The sequence below is a fragment of the Dermochelys coriacea genome, chromosome 9 (assembly GCF_009764565.3).
Source record: "Dermochelys coriacea isolate rDerCor1 chromosome 9, rDerCor1.pri.v4, whole genome shotgun sequence".
Classification (NCBI taxonomy): Eukaryota; Metazoa; Chordata; order Testudines; family Dermochelyidae; genus Dermochelys; species Dermochelys coriacea.
In genome coordinates, this window is record NC_050076.1 from 80,523,421 (window position 1) to 80,546,523 (window position 23,103).

Below are 23,103 nucleotides of genomic sequence, written 5' to 3' on the forward strand. Positions count from 1 at the left end.
TCACCACTTCTGTAAGTCATTCCTGCATTGGAGGTCTTATATGGTTCAGATGCTTTCCAAGATATTTTAGTTGCCAATCCATGGCAGGCCTGTGGAAAAGGAGGGGAAAATGATCCAGACATGGGGGAGACTCTTGCCACTGTGAAAATGCATCAATCCATTATTAGTCTGATCATATTCCAGTAAGTCACACTCTGAGTTCCCTCTCAACCCCATACAGTAACATGGAGTGAAATACTGCAATTTGATTTGCATTCCAACAATTGCTACTATTGCAAAACAAGAGGCACACACAAGGATGGCACTCCTGCACCAGTCAGATGAGTGCAAAGAGACAATATGTTTGCATCTGTTTCATAATTGTTTACTGGAAATACATTGTCTTTCACTTCAATAGGAAATATATCTGCCCTTCTTCTCACTTGCACACTGCCTCCTCAGCTCCATTTGGGAAAAGAAACAGCAGCAAAGGGGCCACCATTCATGCAGCAAACCTTTGCTTTGCAGCAGTCACAGCCTATGTATCCTAGAGTTGCTGAAGGACCATCAAATTTGAAAGGAGACTGTTAGGAACAGAAAATTACATTTTATTTGATGGCAATAGGCTATGAAATCCTTCATCTCTGGGTCACCAATTCAGTGGTGGGCCAGATGGGCAGTGATCAAAAGCTGTCACCATCTGATAGCTTTTAGGTGGGCAGCAAGGAATGAGTTTACAACCTCAGTTCAGTTCTCAGAGTGTACGTGTCCACATCGCAAAAACCAGCCTAAGAAACTGGCAGTGACTTTGTTGGCAGCTTCAGGCTGAGGACTGAATGGGACAAGGGACTCAACTCCCCCTCTCCATCTTAGAGTTAGTTTTTTCCAAGTCAAAGCTGAGGTGTATTCACAGAGCAATGGGTGCTGGGGAAGGCTGCACTGCAGCTTCCTGTGCTGTGACGGGCACTTCAGCTTCTTGGGCTGTCACTGTGGTATTTTCAACAGCATAAAACACACTTTACAGTAAAAAAAATAGTTTAAACAAAGCAGGGAAAGATAGGGCTTCACAAACTTTTCAGATAACTGAGTTCATCTAAGGGCTGCCTCCTTCTTAGGGTGCATCTACATTTTCAGCTAGCAGTGTAATTTCCAGCTCAAGGAGACATCCCTGCACTAGCTTGGATCGAGCTAGCATCCTAAAACTAGCATGTAACCGTGGTGGCTTGAGTGGCTGAAGGGGCTAGCTACCTTGAGTATGATCCCATGCAAGACAGCAGGCACATACTCACGACAGCTAGTTTCTCCAGCCACTGTGGCTACTGTTTATTTTTAGCAGGCTAGCTCGATCGCAGATAGTGAAGGCATGTCTCCTCGAGCTGGGAATCACTCCCCCAGCTCTAAGTGTAGACGTGCCTTTAGTGTTGCCCTTGCAGGATAAAGTCTTTGTGTCGTGATGCTGCATCGATTACAAAATATATTCAGAAGTGTTAGGTTTTAAGGATGCTAACTTGCAGAATGTGGGACAGATCCAGAAAAATCAGCACAGGTGATAACTCTGTTAAGGACTTCACACTGCCTTGTAATGTTCTAACATTAAAATGCTCCATGGGGAAATTTACCACATTAGCAGAGGTTCTGCACAAGACCTACAGACTATTAATTACTAGGGCTGTCAAGTGATTAAAAAATTAATCACGATTAATTTCGTGATTAAAAAATTAAACATGATTAAAAATATTAACTGTGATTAATTGCACTGTTAAACAATCATAGAATACCATTTATTTCAATATTTTTGGATGTTTTCTACATTTTCAAATATATTGATATCAATTACAACATAGAATACAAAGTGTACAGTGTTCACTTTATATTTATTTTTTATTACAAAAAAGAAAAAACAAAAGAAATTTTATTTTTCAGTTTACCTAACAAAAGTATTGTAGTGCAATCTTTGTAATGCAAGTTGAACTTACAAATGTAGAATTATGTACAAAAAATAACTGCACTCAAAAATAAAACAATGTAAAACTATAGTCTACAAGTCCACTCCGTACTACTTCTTGTTCAGCCAATTGCTCAGACAAATAAGTCTGTTTACATTTACAGGAGCTAATGCTGCCAGCTTCTTGTTTACAATGTCACCTGTACATGAGAACAGGTGTTCACATGGCACTGTTGTTGCTGGTGTCGCAAGATATTTACATGCCAGATGCGCTAAAGATTCATGTTTCTTCATGCTTCGACCGCCATTCCAGCGGACACACATCCATGCTGATGACGAATTCTGCTCAACAATGATCCAAAGCAGTGCGGACCAACACATGTTCATTTTCATCATCTGAGTCAGATGCCACCAGAAGAAGGTTGATTTTTTTTTTTTGTTGATGGTGGTTCAGGTTCTGAAGTTTCTGCACTGGAGTGTTGCTCTTTTAAGACTTCTGAAAGCATGCTCCACACCTCATCCCTCTCAGATTTTGGAAGGCACTTCAGATTCTTAAACCTTCAGTTGAGTACTGTAGCTATCTTTAGAAATCTCATATTGGTACCTTCTTTGCATTTTGTCAAATCTGCAGTGAAAGTGTTCTTGAAATGAACAACATGTGCTAGGTCATCATCAGAGACCACTATAACCTAAAATATATGGCAGAATGTGGGTAAAACAGAGCAGGAGACATACTATTCTCCCCCAAGGAGTTCATTCACAAATTTCATTAACGAATTATTTTTTTTAATGAGCATCATCAGCATGGAAGCATGTCCTCTGGAATGGTGACCAAAGCATGAAGGGGCATACAATGACTTAGCATATCTGGCACGTAAATACCTTGCAATGCTGGCTACAAAAGTGCCATGTGAATGCCTGTTCTCATTTTCAGGTGACATTGTAAATAAGATACGGGCAGCATTATCTCCCATAAATGTAACTAAACTTGTTTGTATTAGAGATTGGCTGAACAAGAAGTAGGACTGTGTGGGCTTGTAGGCTCTAAAGTTTTACATTGTTTTGTTTTTGAGTGCAGTTATGTTAAAAATTCTACATTTGTAAGTTGCACTTTCAGCATAAAGAGATTGCACTACAGCACAGTACTTATATGAGGTGAATTGAAAAATACTATTTCTTTTGTTTGCCATTTTTACTGTGCAAGTATTTGTAATCAAAATAATAATATAAAGTGAGCACTGTACACTTTGTATTCTGTGTTGCAACTGAAATCAATATATTTGAAAGTGTAGAAAAATGTCCAAAAATATTTAATCCATTTCAATTGGTATTATACTGTTTAGCAGTGTGAATAAAACTGCGATTAATCATGATTAATTTTTTAATCACGATTAATTTTTTGAGTTAATTGTGTGAGTTAACTGTGATTAATTGACAGCCCTATTAAGCACTATTTATTATTTGTACTGGCGTGACACCTAGGAACCTCAATCATGGACTAGGATTGCATTGTGCTAGGTGCTGTACAAATACAGAAGAAAAAAGACAAAAGCTTACCAGCCAAGTATAAGACTAGAGACAGAGACAAAAGGTGCATATGGAAAGATGCAGGAGGGAGAGGGGGACAAAATGAAACAATGAAACAATATTAGTAAGTATGATAAGCAGCAATCTGAGCAGACCAGCGGCCTAAGCATTGTCAAGTTTGTTGTCATCATGGCAAAGGAGAAGTTTAAAGAGGGATATGAAGGACAATGAGGTGGCTTTGTGGATGTTTTGGGGGAGTATACATCACTTAAGTGCCACTTAAGCCTATAGCTCTTGTGTGGAATGTCAGCACAGAGGTGAATTTAACGATGTTTAATTGGTCAGAGTCATGCACCTACTCTACAGTTCCTTGGGAGCTATCAGAATGGCTCAAAGGAACAAATAGTTTTCACTGAAGTGGAATGAACATTTTACAATGGAACAGTTTGCTATCAGAAAATACTGATTCAACAGCGTCCAAAAAACTTTTTATTTTATTTTATACTTTTATTATATAATTACAATAGGAAACTATCAATTACCAGACCATTTACCAATTATAAAATAATTTACACATGACCAGAGTAGCAATTACCAATGAGCACACCAAGTACCAATTACCAAACCAATGAAAATAGCAATTACCAACTAGAATAACACTTACCAATTACAGGTTTCAGAGTAGCAGCTGTGTTAGTCTAGTCTGTATTCACAAAAAGAAAAGGAATACTTGTGGCACCTTAGTCTTTAAGGTGCCACAAGTACTCCTTTTCTTTTTACTTACCAATTAGAATGCCAACTTTAAAACCAAGTACTATACCAATTTATAAAAGAAAAGAAAAAAGAAACTAGAAATAAAAAATTGATATACATGTTATTATATAATATAATTTATACTATAAAAGTCAAAATGCTTTGACTATATTATGTCATGTTGACTTTTATATTATACTATAAATTATTATATAACATAACATAACACTTGAGTTGATAAGGTTGAAATGCTTCATTTAATATTTATCAAAATGAAATTATTTTGACCTCATCAAAACAAAAGATTTCAGTTAGGTTGACAAAAATGTGTTTAATTTTTTAAACGAAATTTTGGAATCATGTTCTCCAGGAAATTTCAAAATTTCAAAAGTTTTTCATTGTGATTTGGAACAATATTTTTTTCAAAATTTCAGAATTTTTTGCAGAACAGGAATTCAGTTCCAACCAGCTCTAGTTTTTACTACTGCACTCACCTGAACTAACCAGTTTCAATTTCTGGTGCAACTCACAGTGAAGCACTGGTTGTAAATCGTTATCATTCTCCTAGATTTACCACAACGCAATTAAGAAGTAAGGCAGAAGCAAAGACTTCCCATTCTTTCTGTCATTACCACAGTAACCACTGCCAAATATAAATCTTGAAATAAACATTTCAGAAATTGTGGGTATGTTCTCTTCTCCGTATGTGTGTAAAAGAATCCATAAACATCTCAGCATTTCTCTCTGCTGCTATAAGTTGCTCTCTCTCCCCTTGCTATTATCTATTATCCTATAACACTGGGAGTTACATGGAGACATCAACATCTCGAACTGACCCCATTCTCTTTATTAGGTAATATGACAGTCCTCTTAGATCCTCCCCTCTTCAATGGTGTTAGAGTTACTTCCATGGATAACATGCCGCCTGTGTGATTGTAAAGTGAGCACAAAAGGCCAGTTTAAGTGGAGCTGATTATCGTTCACTTTGCCTTTGCTGAGTTGGTGTCACAATCCCAAGAAGGTGTTAGCTCACTGGAGTTGTATGAAAACACATACCTGTCATTAAAATATCTTTTCATTTGAAGTCTACCAATATACAAAGTGACAATTTCGTTCTTCTCTGTTACAAAACATAATTTGACTTTATTTAAAATGTATCTTTTGTGATATATCTCCCACTCTTTCATTGTTCCCGCCTCCCTCCCGCACCCAACCATTTTAAGCGAGAACTCTAGGGACACTATAACCTTCAAACAAAAGCAACAAATCCTTTGCATATTTTCTAATTGTCTATGCTTAATACCTCCCACCCTTGTTGGAGGTTCCAATAATATGCAAATGGCATGTTTATGACAAGGCAAAGACTAGCTGAGCTGTGCAACATGAAGTGCAGTCCTTAGTTTTGTAGTAGAGGAACACCGTATGAATACCATAAGCACAGATCATGAAAAGAAGTAAAACTGTACAGGTTGGCACCTTAGAGACTAACAAATTTATTTATTTGTTATTTGTTATTTAATAAATTTAATAAATTTGTTATTTATTTAGTCTCTAAGGTGCCACAAGTACTCCTTTTCTTTTTTGCGAATGCAGACTAACACGGCTGCTACTCTGAAACCTGTACAGGTTGGGAATAGCTGTCACAACCTATTTGTTTACTATTATCTATATAAAGATACCAGCTAATACAAGACAGAATTCTTATACCCAACGCTACTGTAGCTAAAATGGATCAGAGTTCTTAAGGGCTATTATACATTATTTCTCTGATGTCTTTGTGAATTCCCAGGCACTGTCTTCTATCTTAAATGCATTGTGTACAGATTATACCCTTTTGTTACATCCTGGGTTTGAGAAGAAACTCAAAACAACTTGTCCATTTTACATGTCAGGTATGAGTGTTTAGAATAAATTTCTTGCAGGTGTCAGATCTCAGAAATTCAAAGGGTGACTGAGAGCAAAGAGATGTTTTGTTTTTAATTACACCACGGGATACTAACCACAGCAGGCAAGGAGGTTCTAAATCTTTGACTGAACAAGCTCTACATCACGTTGGTTTATACTCCGATGCATCTACCCTCCCTAACTGTAGATTTCCATACTAGCAAATTCAGAAGTACTACATGGAAACAAAGACAGAAAGAAATGTTTATCATTTTATATTTACCATGGTAACAACTGAAATCACACAACCAAAAAAAGCATAGATGAGGGGAGGGAGGTGGACAATAATAAACACTGGAAGCAAATACTTTTCCTTCACTCATCACTACAAACATGAGAGCCTTTTTAATAGTAGAGGAAAAAACCTACAAATGTGAATACTCCCAGCACAATGACAGTCTACTTAATTCCAACACCAGCCTTCTCTGAAAATCATCAACAAGTTCATAAATAGAGGAGGAATCAAATGATTTACGTTATTAATTTTATGGGCCCTGCTGCTGCAGCAACATAGCGACACCAACCTGCAATTTCTGAGTGTCTCCTGCAAATTACTGAGCACTAGAGTGCTTGTACAATCTGGAGGTTAGATGCCTGAATTGAAATTTTATCTGTATACCTGCTATAAATCACATGAGCCATCCTTAAATAGTGGCAGCGGGAAAACTGCTGCTACTTTATAACTGCTGTCAGCTGAATTTAGGAGACCAAATGTTAAAAAGTACACGCTAATCTAAATTAACAATGAGAACAAAACAAAATAAACACATCCAAAACACAGAATAAAAGAAACACACAAAACACAATTAACCCAAATCAACCAACCCAGCAGGGAACTAAGTAAATAACCATTTCTGCATCATCCTCTCTAACCCATCAAACACGAACTCTGAGAGACCAGACATGGGAATAGGCAGTCTCACTACCAGCCCTGAGTACAAGAGCAAGAGCCTACCAGGCAGGTCCAGATCATGATGAGCTATGGCTAAAATTTATCCTAAGAGCAAGTTTAAATGAGACCTTTAAAGTGTCACCTGGTTTAGTTTCCTACCTTACATGGTGACCAGATTAATTTCATAATTCATTAACTCATCCCTGATAGATGAGTGTCTGGCCAGCGACATGCCAGTTCAAACGTAAAATGACTGAACAGTTCTTTAAATATACAACAGGACTGTGATCTACTCCTTCCACCCTGTGCTTAAAAAATTATTTTCCTGGCTATTAGTGGAGATAACATGAAAGCCCCTTTCTAATTATTACTACATGCTATGGAAAACTCAGTTCAGGGCCAGCATCAACCCCATAGCAAGGCTGGTGATTTTTCCTTTTTTGCATTTCATTGGTTTGCAAACACAGTGCCTCAGGCAATAGGTAGGGAAGGATCTTGCCCAGGGCTCCAGAAGGTATCAGTGTCTTAGCCAGGTTTAGGAGTGCTGTAATTTTGCAGGGGCAAAGAAAATATTAGTCACGCAGCTCAGGACATAAGGTTTGGTTGCAGAAGACCGGAGCATAGTGGTGTTGTGAACACTGAAGCGCTACAAGCTCTGAACTAAGGGCCTGATCCAATGCCCACTGAAGTCAATGCGAGTTCTTCCAGTAACTCAAACGGGCTTTGGATTGGGCTCAAAGTGCTAGAGACAAAATAAAAATCTGTCCAAGTATTATTCTACTTGAAAATGGACCAAATTCATCCATGGAATAACTCTACTGAGGATAACGGGTGAATTACAGCAGGGATTATTCTGATCTGATCTAATCGATATATAAACTACCAAAAGTTGCCCTTTGGTACCCACTGGCCTATTATGCCATAAAATGATTTGTTCAGCTATATTTTGTTACATTTTTTAAAGAAGAAAACTATTGGCAGAAAATAACAGACCCTACAGAACTCAATTACCATTGTTATCAAAGCAAATCCCAGGAACCATCATTATCAGTAATGACTTTTCACTGGCCTCCCAATCTCCTCCGCTAAATAACAAACAAACAAACAAAAATCTATTTAGTGCTCACTGAAGCAATAGTTTGCAAGCACTTGCGAGAGCCAGGGATAAGGCAGGTAGGCCCTGGGCAAGCTTGTCCTATCCAAAAGCTATTCTAGTGCTTTAATTCCTGATAAGTATCCCCTGTTATTTAAGACCTTAGACTTTCCTAAGCAGAAGCTGACAGTGGATCCGATGAAGTGAGCTGTAGCTCACGAAAGCTTATGCTCTAATATATTTGTTAGTCTCTAAGGTGCCACAAGTACTCCTTTTCTTTTTGCGAATACGGACTAACACGGCTGCTACTCTGAAACCTGGCACAAAACTGGTTCTGTGATGTGAAAAAGTGCATAAACTCCCCTGTGAACTAGGCTGGGACCATTAAGCTTATTGGTCACTAGTGGCCTGAGGAAAAGAGAACCCCACGGTCAACCTTCAGAAGTGTTTGGGACAATTTTGCAAACATGCAATACTGTATTTTTAAAGCTATAGAAGCGACCAAGAGCTCAGATTTATTACCAAATAATCAGTCAGACATCACTGAAACCACTTCAGTATTCTGAAAGGAGATGGAAAGTGATAATTAAGGGCTGAATTCCGAGCACCTTAAAAACTGCATTTTTTTCTCAAGCAACAACTGTCTTTGAAGTCAGTGGTCTCCTGTCTAAGAAAACACTAAGCAAGGACCTCTGGATCTGTCCCCCGAGGTGTAATCAAATAAACCAGATACTTTGACAGTGCTGCAAAATAATAGCCTGCTTTCTTACAGGGACAAATATGCTACGTTGTCCAGGTGCAGATGAGGACAGAATCTGCTGCATCGTTTTTTTAAAAAACAAAACAAAACAAAACAAAAAGGGTTAAAAAAGGTGGTGAGGAGGGTTTTTTTTTTTCTGTAACAAGAGACAGGATTTAGCACATCAGTGATTTCCACAATTACCTGGAATCCATTGTACATTAAATCTCTTTTCATAACTGTGGACTTTGAGAGCATATGAGAAAGCTGGCCAGAATGGCAGGTTTCAGAAACAGCATTCTTCCATGCGCAACTTCTCTTCAGAAGAAATATTTACATAATATTACCATTTGCTTGAGCAGAAAGATCATAGTAGAAAAACAGGGGGGTCAAACGTGCTCCCATGAAAGTTGATAGGAATGTTGCTACTGAGCTGGTGCAGGATTGGGCTCCTTGAATTCTAAAATAACCTTCTGTCACAGTCTCATACGCACACAGAGTGGAATACTGATTACTGTTAACGTAAAAGAGTTTAGGAACATGGAAAAACCATCGGGCTCAATATGCTTGCCTCTTTTTTGGTTGATCTTACTAACACCTTTCTGATTTTATTACCAAATACCTAAATCTCCTCCACCCGTAACAATTATTATTATAATAATTATTTACCATTTGTATTACAACAGAACCCACAGGCTCCACGTAAGATTACGGTGCCATTATGATAGATGCTATATTAGTAAAAGAGTCTCTGCCCAGAACAGATTGCAATTTAATTTAAAAGAGGATATGACAAGTGGGTGTACCTCACAAACAAATGGACTGGATGAGAAAAGGGAGCGGAGTGATAGTGATAGGAAATGTGGTTACAAAGATTAGCTATATGCACAGGTAGATGTTTCTGAGTCAATTATCCCTTCAATTTACTTATAGTTTTTGCTTCCGTCACCTGAATAGTGACTAATTCCAGGAATTTATTATTTTTGTGTGAAATAAATCTGCCCAAATCCCTTACTTATTCTTTGTTTCCAATTTTCAAGTCATGTCTTTTGGTTTGTGAACTTTCTGTCATATTAATATTTTTTCTAGCGATCCCTTTCTTAATTTAGAAAACCTCCATTGTCACCTCAAATACTGTAAACAATTCCTCAGTAATGAAACATCACTATGAGAAAAAGCTATTAATCCACAGAATAACAAAGGTTTAGATGAATTTACCGTCTATAAGTATATGATGCTGGAGCAATGACATGCGACATGTGAAAAGCCTCAAGAACAATCCAAATGATTAATACTTTTTGTTTTGCCTTTTTAATGTTTAAGTGAATTTAATGTACTACTGTGAGTCCAGCAATCTGAAATACTTTTGTTTATGGTAAGTGATACCACACAGGCAGCATTAATCTCAAGCTAGAGGTACCAACCCTTCAGAATGAGTACAATAGTTCACCGCTGTTAACCACCCACTCCTTGCCCTGTCCCCAGAGACAGCCAACAAGGGGGGCAAATGTTGATAGTGGTTTTTATAGGTGGGCATCCCAGCATCACAGGAAACAACACACTTCACAGAAGTGACTGAGCAGCCATCAGAAGGCACCATTCAGTGTGCTAGATTCAAAACAATGACACAATGATATACAGGAGAAAGACCCTGTGTCCCATCAGCCGTCTCTTAAGCCATCCGAGCCCTCCCAGATGGTTTAGAGCTCAAATAGCCTATTTTGGTATCAAAAATAAAATAAATTGAAAAGCATGACACAGACATGATATAACAAAAATAAAACTGTAACCTGCTAAGAAGCAAAGGGGGAAATGTGCGGATGTTTTAACGTCATGTATGCAAAAAAGGAGCAGAATAAAAAAGATTCAAAATGTAAAAATGAAGACACATATTCGAAAGAGAACTGGGGACAAGAAGAGAGAAGGAGACCAGTAACAGTGAAGTGAATGGATGAAGGTCCAGTTTGATGGCATAAGGTAGGATAGCTCAGGGGAAGAGGCTGATAGCAAAGCATTCCAAAACACCTATTACTACTCCTTTAGGAAGACTCAGCCCACCTCAGCATCTGCTGTTGACCACAGTGTGAATGTAGGAGGATCTGGGGCTCTACCCATGTCCCCAGAATGGCTGACTACTTCTCCTTGGGGATGCAGAACACAAGTGGGCACATTGGCTGAGTCCCCCACCTAGCACCAAAGAGAGTGCCAGGAGAATATCTTGCCTTGATCACAGGATGAGGGAAGAGGCTCCCTGTGCAATCCATCCTACACACTCTGTGCAACACCAGGCAAGTTGCGAGCCTCATTAGCTAATGATCGAACCTTGCTTTGGAAATGTAAAGTGCTGTAAAAGTGCCAAGTGTGATCATTACAGAGGGACTTTCTCACTGGAGGGAACTGAAGGAAAGAACTTTGATACAAAACTGCTGTAGCTCCTGTGACTCTCTGCCATCACTCGGGCTATTGTCTAAGAAACTGATGTATAAATCACAGCCTCTGTCACAACAATGATTGTCCATTCATCTGTTATCTGTTCCTATCTGGAAGTAAATTAAAGGCAACTGCACACTGCAATCAATAGGCAGTAAGTTGTTAACGGTAATAGAGAATCTCATCTAGATGATAAATAACCTTGGCAGGATTGAACTGTACAATATTAGCAGCGCCACACAGAAGCATCATTCCTCTTCACTTAAACACAGTTAAATTAAAACCAAACACAAAGTGGCATATAAGTCCCATCAGTGTCATTCACGGTCAGATGCAATTTAAATAATTACATGTACGATATGGTTCTGAGAAATATTACCTGAAGTAATTACATTTAAAAAAAACCCTGGCCCAATGCTGTATACCTTCATGTGAGTATTCTTTATTCACGTGCCATGTGTGGTTATATTGTGAGCAAGGACAACGCACGTTGAGTAAGAAGTCAGCAGGACTGGGCCCCATGACTTCAAAGTCATGCCATCAACTGACAAAAGTTATGACAAGTAATAATTTAATGCCCTCATTCAGCTCCAATTACTTTCCCCTGACTTCGGTGGGGTCTGCACCACAGTCCCAAAGAATACTCTGCACTTAACTCTCACCCCATTGGCACTATCTGTGCAAGTCACACTCACTTTAACATTCCCTTGCTTTTCCCCATTTTTGCCACATACTTATTTTTCATTTAAAACATTTCAATATATATAGTGCTCATGATAGCTGTTGTATTGTCCAAGAAAATGAAGCAGTCTTTTTATCAACAAAACAGGTTCAGCACAAGCAGAGACAAGAATGCATCTTCTGCAAAATCCTGATCCAAAAGGATTACCTACCTGCTTGACTTGCCCATTTGAATTTTTGACTTCACTGTTGAGAATGTTAACAAAAGTGCCAGTGGAGATGTGGAAACCTGTCAGTGAATACTTGGACTGAGATCACCAATGCAGCCGCTGAAGTGAGCTGTAGTTCACAAAAGCTTATGCTCAAATAAATTTGTTAGTCTCTAAGGTGCCACAAGTACTCATTTTCTTTTTGCGGATACAGACTAACACGGCTGCTACTCTGAAACCTGTCCTTTTACACATTGTATCAAACACTAAGTGTGTGACCAGAGTTAGATTTGAACTGGCCACTGAGATGTAAAAATGCAGCATAGCCCATAATTAGTCCCTCAGCCTTCCAGGCATCATAGATTTATACCCTTAATTGTACTGATAGCATCAGGTATGAAAATTTTTTGCCATGACTAACAATGCACTGAGGTGCCCATAGCTTCAATGTTATTTTTACCTGCTTCAGGCAGAGTGGTTTACTTCCTACTTTGGGCTAGATTTAAGGGATCTAGTGACAGGACCACCAGTAACTACTCTCAGTGAATTCCTTCTTGTAAAATACATTCAAACTCCCTTCAGATTTCTTTTGTTTGTTTGAAGAGGATACAGAGTACTCTAGCATGCAATCTTAGTAATTGCTCCTGTAACTACATTAAAGACACAGACTTTAAATCTGAAGGAAGTATTATTATAAGAGCAAATTCACTTAGTTTAATTTCTTCCAGTGCTGTGATCAGTCTAGGGTTCTACTCACAAAGAAGACTAGTGCTCAGAGATTTTTTGAAAATCTGACATTCAATGGGGTCTATACTAAAAATGTACTGACCTGAGTACAAGCCTATTAGCGGTCTGGAAACAGATACATAACTAATTTAAAGGTAAGTAATAAAAGAAGTGTGGATGGTTATATCCTCTTACCGTGTCCTGATTTCTAGAACAGCAATGCAGACACAATCTCTGAGTCACAAGGGGCACCGCTATAATATTAATCAGCGTAAAACAAAAACAAACCTACAAAACTATTACTCCATGTAGGCAGCCAAGTCAAATTGTGTACTGAGATTATGAGTTATGATCTAGAGTAAGCACTGAATGCAAACCATCGCCTTTTAATGAGCAAACCCCTTCCATGTACTTTATGCTCGATTTTCTGATCCCACTTCATAACTCAGACTGAACAGCGGTAGCCCTCTCTCCTAAGAACTTGGTCTGGGCTTTTTAGAGGGAATCAGCACTTCACAAATGCAGGAAGAAAAATGCCCACTGACTTTTCTAAGTAACTTTTTGCTTAAATAGCCAGGGCAGCTAGTACATTATATGCACCTGCATGCTGTCCATTCCCCTAGCAGTGCCTTTTGGGACAGTCTGCTCGCAGCGGTCACAGTAACCTATGTTCACAGGTGTTTACTACTGGTTTTCGATGCACAAAGTAGGTTTGCTGGATTGACTTTTCCGGGAAGATACTGGCAGGGCAGGGGGTCTTCGTCTGCACGCGCCGGTGGGTACTTACCGCATTTCCCCAAAGGTCCCGGCATAGCCCTCCACCCAAGGGGTGAGTTCGCTCTTGATGCAACCGGAGGCAGCGGAGTAGGACATCCTGCCCACCATCCCTCCTGGGTACCACACGTCGGATGGGAAGTCGCTGACTTCTTGCCCAGGTGGCCCCTGGCTTCGCCCGCAGCCGAAAGGGCCAGCGGCCGCCTCTGCACAGGGGCCATAGAGCTGCCCCTCCTCTGCGAAAAACGAGTGCCAGGCTGGGGCCGAAGCAGGGCAATGGGGCGGCAGGCTGGCCATGTCCCCCCCGTACCTGCACTGGGCAGCCCAGGCGTTGCCGGGCCCGTAGTCCAGGGGGTTCTCCAGCTTGATGCGGGCATGGGGGGCGAGCGCCAGCTGGAAGCTGCAGTAATCGCGACCCTGGAAAGCCGCGGGCTCCTCCAGGCCAGGGGAGCCCTTGTACAGGGACAGGCTGTGGGGCACGTCTACGGCCAGCACGTTCTCGCCTGGCCCGGGGCCGCTGCCCGCGGCCGAGTGCCCTTTGAAGGAGGCCGGGCTGGTGCCCGGCTCTTCCAGGAGCGCAGCCCCCGCTGGGTTCTTGCAGTCCCCGAGCTGGGCGCCCGCTGCGACCCGGGAGTGCCCGCCGGGCAGGGCGAACATACAATCCTCCCGGGGCAGGAGCTCGCCGGGCGTCTCCAGCGCCTCTACCCCCAGACCCATGGAGGCGGACACGGCTTTGCACAGCTCCTTGGCGCTGTCCCCCAGAAAGTCCTCCTTGGCCGCAGCCACCTCGCCGCGGCTGCCCCTGGCCTGGGCCTCCGGCTGCAGGAGCTGCAGGGCGCCCGCCTCGCCCAGGATGTCCTTGAGGTCCCCGGAACAGCCCTGGAAAGCGGAGCCCATCAGGGACAGAGCCGCGGAGGGAGTGACAGCGGGGCCCCCGTCCTCAGGCTGCAGCCTCTTGACCGTCGGGGCGCACTGGCCCTGGGGATGCTCCTCCAGAGCCAGGTACGCGGGGGAGCCCGCTTGCTGCTGCCGGGGGCTCTGTTGCTGCAGGCGGGCACCGGGCTGGCATTGGGCGGAGGAGGAAGGCTGGGGGCTGGTGCCCGGCTCCGCTCTCGGGGGGCCGGCGCCCGGGCTCTGGAACACCTCGCGGACGCTCTGGAACAGGCTCTGGAACGCTCCCCGGAACGTCTTGCCCGCCGGCCGGGCATACACGCTGCCAAGGCCGATTTGCACCTCCATCCCCGGAGGGAGTCCGCGGGGCAGTCGGCCGGGAGGGCTGGCGTCGAGTGCAAGCGGCGGCCGGAGAACGAGCCTGTTGCGGTCCCGTCCCCACTCGTGCCGCTCACGGGCTCGGGTCTAGCACCGGCTGTGGCCAGCGAATCCCATCCTTCCCCGCTCGCTGCCGGCACCACACGCGAGTCGGGGGTGGGGAGGGAAACCCTGGCTCTAGCAGGTGCCGCCGGGATAGGACCCTCCCGACTGCTGGAGCTGGTGGCTGCTCTTTACTCTTTTGATCTGCGACCTGGAGAGACGCAGGAGAGTGGGGGGAGGGGGAGACCGGCCCTCTTCGCACAGCAGGTCCCGGGGCTTTGCAATAATTAATCCGGTAACTTTTAGGAGGGAGGAGGGCGGCGCCTTTTTTTACAAAACGCTGCTGCGGCCGCAGGTGACGTCTCTCCTCGCAGCCAAAGGGAGGGAAGCGGCCGAGCAAGCCGGGTGACCCGAGGCTAAAGACAATGGCGATCAAACACACACACACACACACACAGAGGCCACAGCCGCAGCTCCAGTCCCGAACGGCCCTTGACCCCCTTCCACCGAAGTCTGTGGGCGCCGCTTAGCGGGTTCAGCTGGATCACAGCCTACAAACCGTTTCACTGCTGCAAAAATATTTACACGGCGTCCCAGCGACGCTGCACCAGGATCGGCGGCGGGGAGGGATGCAGCTGGGGAGTCCGGGAAGGGGTGGCGGGGGACGTATAGCAAATTCGGAGAGGTTATTACCACCCCAGAGCCCAAATCGTCCGGGCTTCAAAGGGCTGCGGCAGCGCTAGGTCTCGGGTGAAGAAGCAACAAGTGCTGGGGGAAAGGGAGAGCGCGTCCCCCGAGCAATCCCTTGCAGCAGGCTCTGCGCGCAGCAGATGGGTCCCGGGGCTCTTTGCTGCAACTCGGGCTGGTTTCTCTTCGCCCCGTAGCTGAGCCGCTGCTCCGCCCCGCCGGCGCGCGCTGCTCCAACCGAGCCGTTTCCCGGGGCTGGGGCGGGGGGGGGGAGGGGGGAGCTGTGTGCGCGCCGCGGAGTGGGAGCGATCAGCGGCGAGTGCTGCGCATCTGACTGGCGCTGGGACTTTCGCTCACTCGAATCCGTCCTGTTGCTCTCTGTCTGGCTCCTCAGCCAGCAGAGCCGGCGGGTGGGGAGCGGAATTGGCAGAGACCTCCGGGCTGAAGAGAAGCAGGAGGGGCGTCAATCAGAAGAGGCTCGTAATAAAATCCACCAAGGTATTTCACGTTGATCACTCAGCGGTACTTTACCATGCTGGTGCCTGAGTACGCCACGTACATATATGTAGTGAGGCTCGCTTTTACCAGGAGGACTCTTGCATTGTGCACACACACACACACACAAAAGTACACGTGCCTGCATAAATTGTGCAGTTATGCACCACCATTCATACGCAGGGCGCGCTCATTGCATACGCATACACCAAAGCACACACATGTCATGTGCAAATACACACAGTCATGCACTCACACAGCATAAATGCTTTGCACATACTAACCCACATGCGCAATACCTCTGAACAATCATATATATACATATATGTATATAATAGGGCTGTGCAATTTAGAACAAATGGAGCGCGTATGCTGGGTACAAAGGTGCATACAATTACAGTACATTTGTGCGTGTGCACACATATATAGATACCTATACAGATGGGCCTAGGTTTACGTTCAGAGATTTGCCTCTGCATTATATTGGTTCGTCCTGTAATCATGCACAGTTACATGTAAAACATAAATGCAGCTTCCTGGTGTGTAGACAAATGCATTCTCTTGTCAGCAGTGTATCAGGAAATGTGTAAGAAGGAGAAGAGGCCTTATTTCCAGGGCATGGAGAAGATCCAGAAGCATGTAAATGGGGTGCAAGCTCCAATCTGCAGCAAAACCTCATCCTGATACATTTCGCATACCCACAGTGGATTAGCTCCTTTTTCTGTCATCTGCTTGACGCCACCCCTTAAGGTAATAATTAGCTGAGCTAGATGGAAAGCGGCGGGGGGAGGGGGGGGCGAGGGGAGGGCATGTTCATTAAAATCCTCATTTTCGTTTTTCACTGAAGATTTGTTTTCATTGAAATTTTCCCACCAGCCTTAATAATTACATTGCCCTTTTACCCGATGAATCTACACACGTTTCGATTTACAGCTAAGAAAATTGAGTATCATACAGATATCGAGTAGCAAAGGAGTTTGCTTCTCTGTCCCTTCTTCACAGTCTTGGCATCATCTGAAAATTGAAGAGATACTTCGGTCCAGACAATAAGCATGTCTTTTATAATCCACTAGTCTGTACATGACCCCCCATCCCACTCCCCACACAAAACAATAACCACCCTTTGTGTGGGTCGCACGAAAAGCGAAGGTTTGAGCCTCTGGTTTCAGGTCACGAGTAGCTGGTTTCCTTGTAAGCACCATGCCCAGCGTTGTGCCTATCCCTGATGACACGGTAATTGAAAGGTGTTCAGTGAAGCTACGCCAAAAGGGTCGTGTTAATTTCAATTCCTTCAGAGGCAAAGGGAGCGGAGTAACAAATAACAATACATGCCAAATGCGGGGGAGGGGGGGGGCGAGGCGGGAGAGAGAGAATCGGTCAGGGAAGAATCACGTTCAGACCTTTAAAAGCATATTTACAAGCAAGAGAGGATAACCATAAAATAGATCCCCATAAAAGTTGGCGATGTCCTTTATGCGCCCGCACTGTCTCTATCACCTAAGTGCAGGGACATGCCGGCCGCCGCTTCCCGTGGTCGGGACGCGGCACTGCGGCCACTGGGAGCTGCGGGCGGCCGTGCCTGCGGGCGGTCAATGGCAATAAACTGTCCCGCGGCCGGGGTCGCGTCCTCAGGTAGCCGTCTACTACAGTAGCAGTTTCTTACAATCTAACGTATCAGTAACTGCTACCAGTAGCACATTCCTACACGGAGCAGTTTACTGCACGACCCCGGCCAGCGGATTACGCTGACAGGCCACATGCCGGCCGCAGGCTGCCCACCGCTGCCTTAAATACATACTTTTACTGCCCTGCTTTTATACACTTGGATCATAAAGTCGGCAGTTGTCCACGTGTCAGATTTCCCACTCAAAGGCCAGGTTCTGGTATCCATGTACGGAGTAGCTCCTTACTCCCCGGGTTGCAGTGAAGTCCCTGGGGTTACCGGGGGGGAAGGTGTTATGTAGCGTGAGGAAGGGAGTTAGAATCTTTCCCCCCGGGTTTCCCCGGCTGCATTCTATTCAGACACCAGGGATGATGCAGCACATTGGTTTAAGGGACGCATCAAACATAAATATTTGGGGAAGGGTGAGGTGGGAAATAATGTGGCGCCTCTTGTTACTTTCATCGGGTGATGCAATAGGGCTCGGACGGGTGATTGCTCCTTGTTTTTATTGATTTTCTTTTCATTATATCATTGCGGCCCCTCTCCCCCGGACCTCCAGTCTTTTCTACACTGATCACATCTGGACAACTCCCATTTTGGATCCGCAAGCTCTCTAGCGTGGGCGGCGGCTGCCCCTTAAATATAAATGTCTTCTCATCTAGTTCACCATTGCTCCGGGGGATTCTGAAACTCACCCATGCTGCCCTCCAACTTCTGTTCGTCTGTGCCCAAAGTGCTGAGGGATAGGCAGCTTGAAAACTTCCCTAGCTCCAAAGAGCAACCACTAGCTGAGCAGGGGGGAGACTGGCGATGAAGGCAGGAATACTGAAGGGAAAAAAAGGGAAAAGTTTGTAAAAAGTTAAAAAGCACTGTTAGGTTAAAAAAGAAAAATAAATTTAATTCCCTTTCCCATTAACATACTAGATGATCAACAACAATGTCGTTTATGATGAAGTCTCATGATAAATGGTATTTTTGAAGCTACAGTTGCTAGAATCACTTGAATTTATGAGAAGCTCAGCTTTTATTACAAAACACGTTTCTAGCCTTCATAGTTGCAAAGAAAAGCTTGAAAAATGTGTCCCCGGTGAATCCTAAATACTGAAAAGCAGAAGGCAAATTGCAAGAATCCCAAATTATTATTAACAATTTTAAAACCATTCTCGTGAGTTTCGGGGGCTTGACTCAAGATTTTTTGACATTTGTGGTGGGCAGTAATGTGTTTACAAAAAATGAGAAGTTTTAACTATTTTAATGCAAACAAAACATGACAGTATTTATAGTAACAATAGTTTTAACTCTTAACACCTATTATATACAAATTTAATTCATTGCCTTCTACTTCCCTAGCATGTTGCTTTTGTTGTGTTTTGTTTTTAATGGAATTTTAATTGGGCAGAGCCATGCAAGATTATTACTTCCCTCTATCAGTTATTAAATGTCAGATTAACCGCCAACTCTTTAAATTCTTGCATTTAACAAAAGTCAATACTAGAATAGAAATGAAATATTTAACTAAAATTGCTACAGGGTCTGGAGATGAGGCTGCCTTTGAGACAGATATATTACTGATACTGGGATATCTAAGAACTGAACCTTTGTTTCTTGTTAATTACTTTGTCAGGGAAATCTCTTTTATTTTATTCCACTCTAGCTATCAAATAAACCCATCCTTCCTATTCTTCTATCGCTGGATCCTGAATCAATAGTCAATCGGGGCATTTGCCATTGTCTTCAATAGGGACAAGAACAGACCCTTTGGGTTGAAAGCTTTACAGCTCTTATTCCCTTCTTCCACCACTTTGAACCCTTGTAAAGTAAGTAATACAGTATTTTGGTATTTGTTACCGTTGCTATAAGTGGCTACTTTTAATTGCTTTGTAACTAGTGGTGGTTCCTTCCAACCTCTAGAGGGAGCTCTAGAGAGCAAGTGTGTTCAACAGCTAGGAGGAACTGCCAATAGCAAGGGAAAGAGAGATACCTGTCCCCATGCATCAGCCAGTATGACTTGTCGCCCTGGATTTCAGGAGTATTTGTACCCCAGAATGTGATCAAACTAATTACAATCATATTATGTGCATTCAGCCACCATGAATTAATACAATAGAACACCACATAGTGTAGGATTAATCTGAAAGCCAGCTTTTAGAGGCAAGGTCAAAACTATCTGGCAGTTTCCGCTAATTAAAATTAAAAAAGTCAACAACTAAAAATAAAAAAGTTAAGAAACCAAAAACCTTAAATTTAAGAGCCTTTAATATACAAGTATTTTTATTATTAAAATGGTTTAAAATGTTTGTTAATAGTTTATTAAAAATTTAAAAAGTAATAATTTAATAGGAGTCTCTCTAATGAACCTATGTGTTTTGTAAAAGTTAGTTATAAAAAACTAGTTAATATAGTGTACTTTAAAGCAGTCCTCTGAAGCCATCTTGTGAGACATTTTTCCTGACCCCTTTTCTCCCTGTGGGGGTAAGCTACTGGCCACTGCGTACCTGCTGTTAATTACTCAATATCGTTCCAAATTTTAGGTAAACATTTGGAATGTTCTAAACCTATTTCTTATGTCTTTGTGTGCTTAAATCTAATCAACTTCAGTTTTATATAAAGCATGCTTGCTTTTATTAATCTTTCATCAGATGGAATTGCTGTGTTCCCATTGATTTATTCCCGATGGTGCCTAAGGAGAAACAATTAAGTTACCCCTGCTGTGGATTCTAAAAATGCTGGGTAATAGACCCAATCATTTCTAACGGCTATTTATTATTTTGAGTGATAGTGAGAAGAATGTAACAATTGCTCATTTACAACAAGATCAAAGATGCACTGGCCTTTCATAACAACCTGCAGATTGGGAAAGAAAGAGAAGCACAGAGATCTTCTTGTGTTCACTTGTAATAAAATTGTTAGGTGCACAGATACAGTGGTGATGGTTGCAGTAAATGTACATCGCTAGATGAGTAGAACTCAGCTTGCTTTTGCTGATGCAGTTTGGCATGCTCAGGATGGTTTCTTTGTTCCCTGAGTACTGCCATATGTAACTTGGAGAGATTCACTTTAAGACTAAACATAATTTAAACCGGTGATCAGGGAAACCACAACAGCACCCACTTCTAAAGAAATGTAGTGGATTACAGAGCCTGGTCTGGCCCACAGCATTTAGATTTTACACAATAATTTACCAGGTTAAATAGGTCTGGGTGTTGCCTCTTAGCAACAGTTTGCATCTTCATTTATACTGATTGCAAATTACAGTGCTTTATTGTCTACACTAAAATTATTTGGGACACCCTTTCTTGTCCTATGAAATAAGATTCATTACACCCCAGGTTAACTTTTTTTATATGATTTGTCCCTGGTAGACTGTGATTTAGTAGAGGAATCTTAGCACCTAAATACTACATGGCCAGATTCTGATACCCTTACTCACACTGAGTAGTACCTCACTCCACAAGCAATCCCATTTCTTCCAAGGGAACCTCTTGTGATTGAGGTGCTACTCAGTGAGAGCAGGGGTATTAAAATCTGTCTCTCAGTGATGTGTGCTATGTAAATACCATAGGGAGATAGATATAAAAAAAACCCAAAACTATTTTGTCTGGGCTAAAGGATGATAGACAATACATTCAGGTTGGTTATTGGCTCTTGAATGCAAATGCCATAGAAAATTATCAGACTTCTTGCATTTGACAGTCTTACCATAGACAATAAATATTACTGCATACAATTGCAATGTCATTCCAACATCTCATTGAAATCCAGCTGTTCTGGACAACAGATTTTGCCTGTCTATTTCATATTAAAGTGCTACACTCGCCCATAAAATAAATGATGCAAAAACCTCTGCAAAACTTGTGTGTATATTATAAGCTTTGTCACTGCAGTTAGCCCTTAAAATCTGCTTGCCTTTTCACATTTTAGATTTAATTTTGGGGATTCTGGTAACTGATGATTGCTGTAAATAAATAAAAAAGAACAAAATCAAAGTTTCCATATTCCCCTCACTTAGAACCTGAAAAAGCAAATCAAGTATACATGTGCTTAACTTTAAGCAGGTGAACTGAAGTCAATTGTTTATATGCTTTACTGGACTGGGGCCTTAGGATATGATGCAAAGCCCACTGAAATCAGTGGAAAGACTCCCATTGATCTCAGTAGGCTTTGAGGCTGGCGGGCCCTCACTGCACAAACAAGACAAATAGAGCATGGGAGGCATGCACTGATGTGGGTCTAAGTGCAGGTAGATAGACGTGCTAGCTAGTGCTAGTGCTACTAAAAACTGCAGCGTGGCCACAGTGGCATGGGTTGGCAGCCTGAGTATGTACCCAAGTAATTGGGCAGGACAGCGCTCAGGTGGCTAGCTTGAGACGTGGCTTATGCCGCCACAGCTCTACAGCTATTTTTAGCATGCTAATTTGAAAGCTAGCATGTGTATCTATCCACACTAGGAAGCACACATACCCTAAGTGGGATGAGAAGTAAACCAGTGATTGTTGTTTTTGTTTTAAACTGAATCTTGCAGGAAGGGAGCTAAAGCATTCTCCCCTTAATGGTGTATTCACCTATTGAAATCAAGGTGTACACACTCACTGACATTTACCAACTGAAATCAATAGTCCTACTAAAATGAATGAGGCCATTTGTCTGAGAAAAGCAATCAGGATTGGGCCCCAGATTCCTTTTTTTTTAAATACATTTCTGAAATTCTTAAGGTGAAACTTAAAAATATCAAGATCAGTTTGTTGGTTTTTCATATTTCTATGTAGATTTAAAGCTGGTATAAAGCATCATATTGATAGCTACGGAGAACAAAGTCCTGTGTTTATCCAGAGAGCAGGGATAGGATTGGCAGACGCAGTGCAAGCTTTCCTGTATGCTCTCATCAATATATTTTAAGCCTTTCCTGCAGGCTTTCCTGTATTTCTACACATTGCAGGATAGTTCAGTCTTGCTGGACCATTGGCAGTCTTAGCACAGAGGCCAAGGACTGAATGGTCCAGCTGGTCAAAAAATGGGAAAATAATTCTGAAAAAGATTGTGCCAATATTATTTTTAAATCAAAGCTGTTCTTTGACTAGTTTGAAATTTTGTGGATTTTTTTTTGCAATTTTTCATTAAAACTTCTAATGTTTTGAGATTTTTCCAACCAGCCCTATTGCCATCAAGAATTTCCATCTGTGTTAGCTGCCATGGTGGTCACCTGAAGAAACTGGACTGGAGCTCCAAGCTCATTTCACAAGAATCTGCACGAATCT

The 23,103-nt window shown here is 42.5% G+C and overlaps 1 protein-coding gene across 1 annotated transcript in view; it reads right to left on the minus strand.

Moving 5' to 3' along the window:
* Positions 1-15,892, minus strand: part of AR (androgen receptor) — a 116,056-nt gene extending 100,164 nt beyond the window's left edge. Inside the window, exon 1 of the mRNA XM_038417556.2 lies at positions 13,706-15,892. Within this exon, the coding sequence (XP_038273484.1) occupies positions 13,706-14,931 (1,226 nt within the window). The 5' untranslated portion in view covers positions 14,932-15,892. The remainder of the gene's footprint in view (positions 1-13,705) is intronic.
* Positions 15,893-23,103: the final 7,211 nt, after the last annotated feature.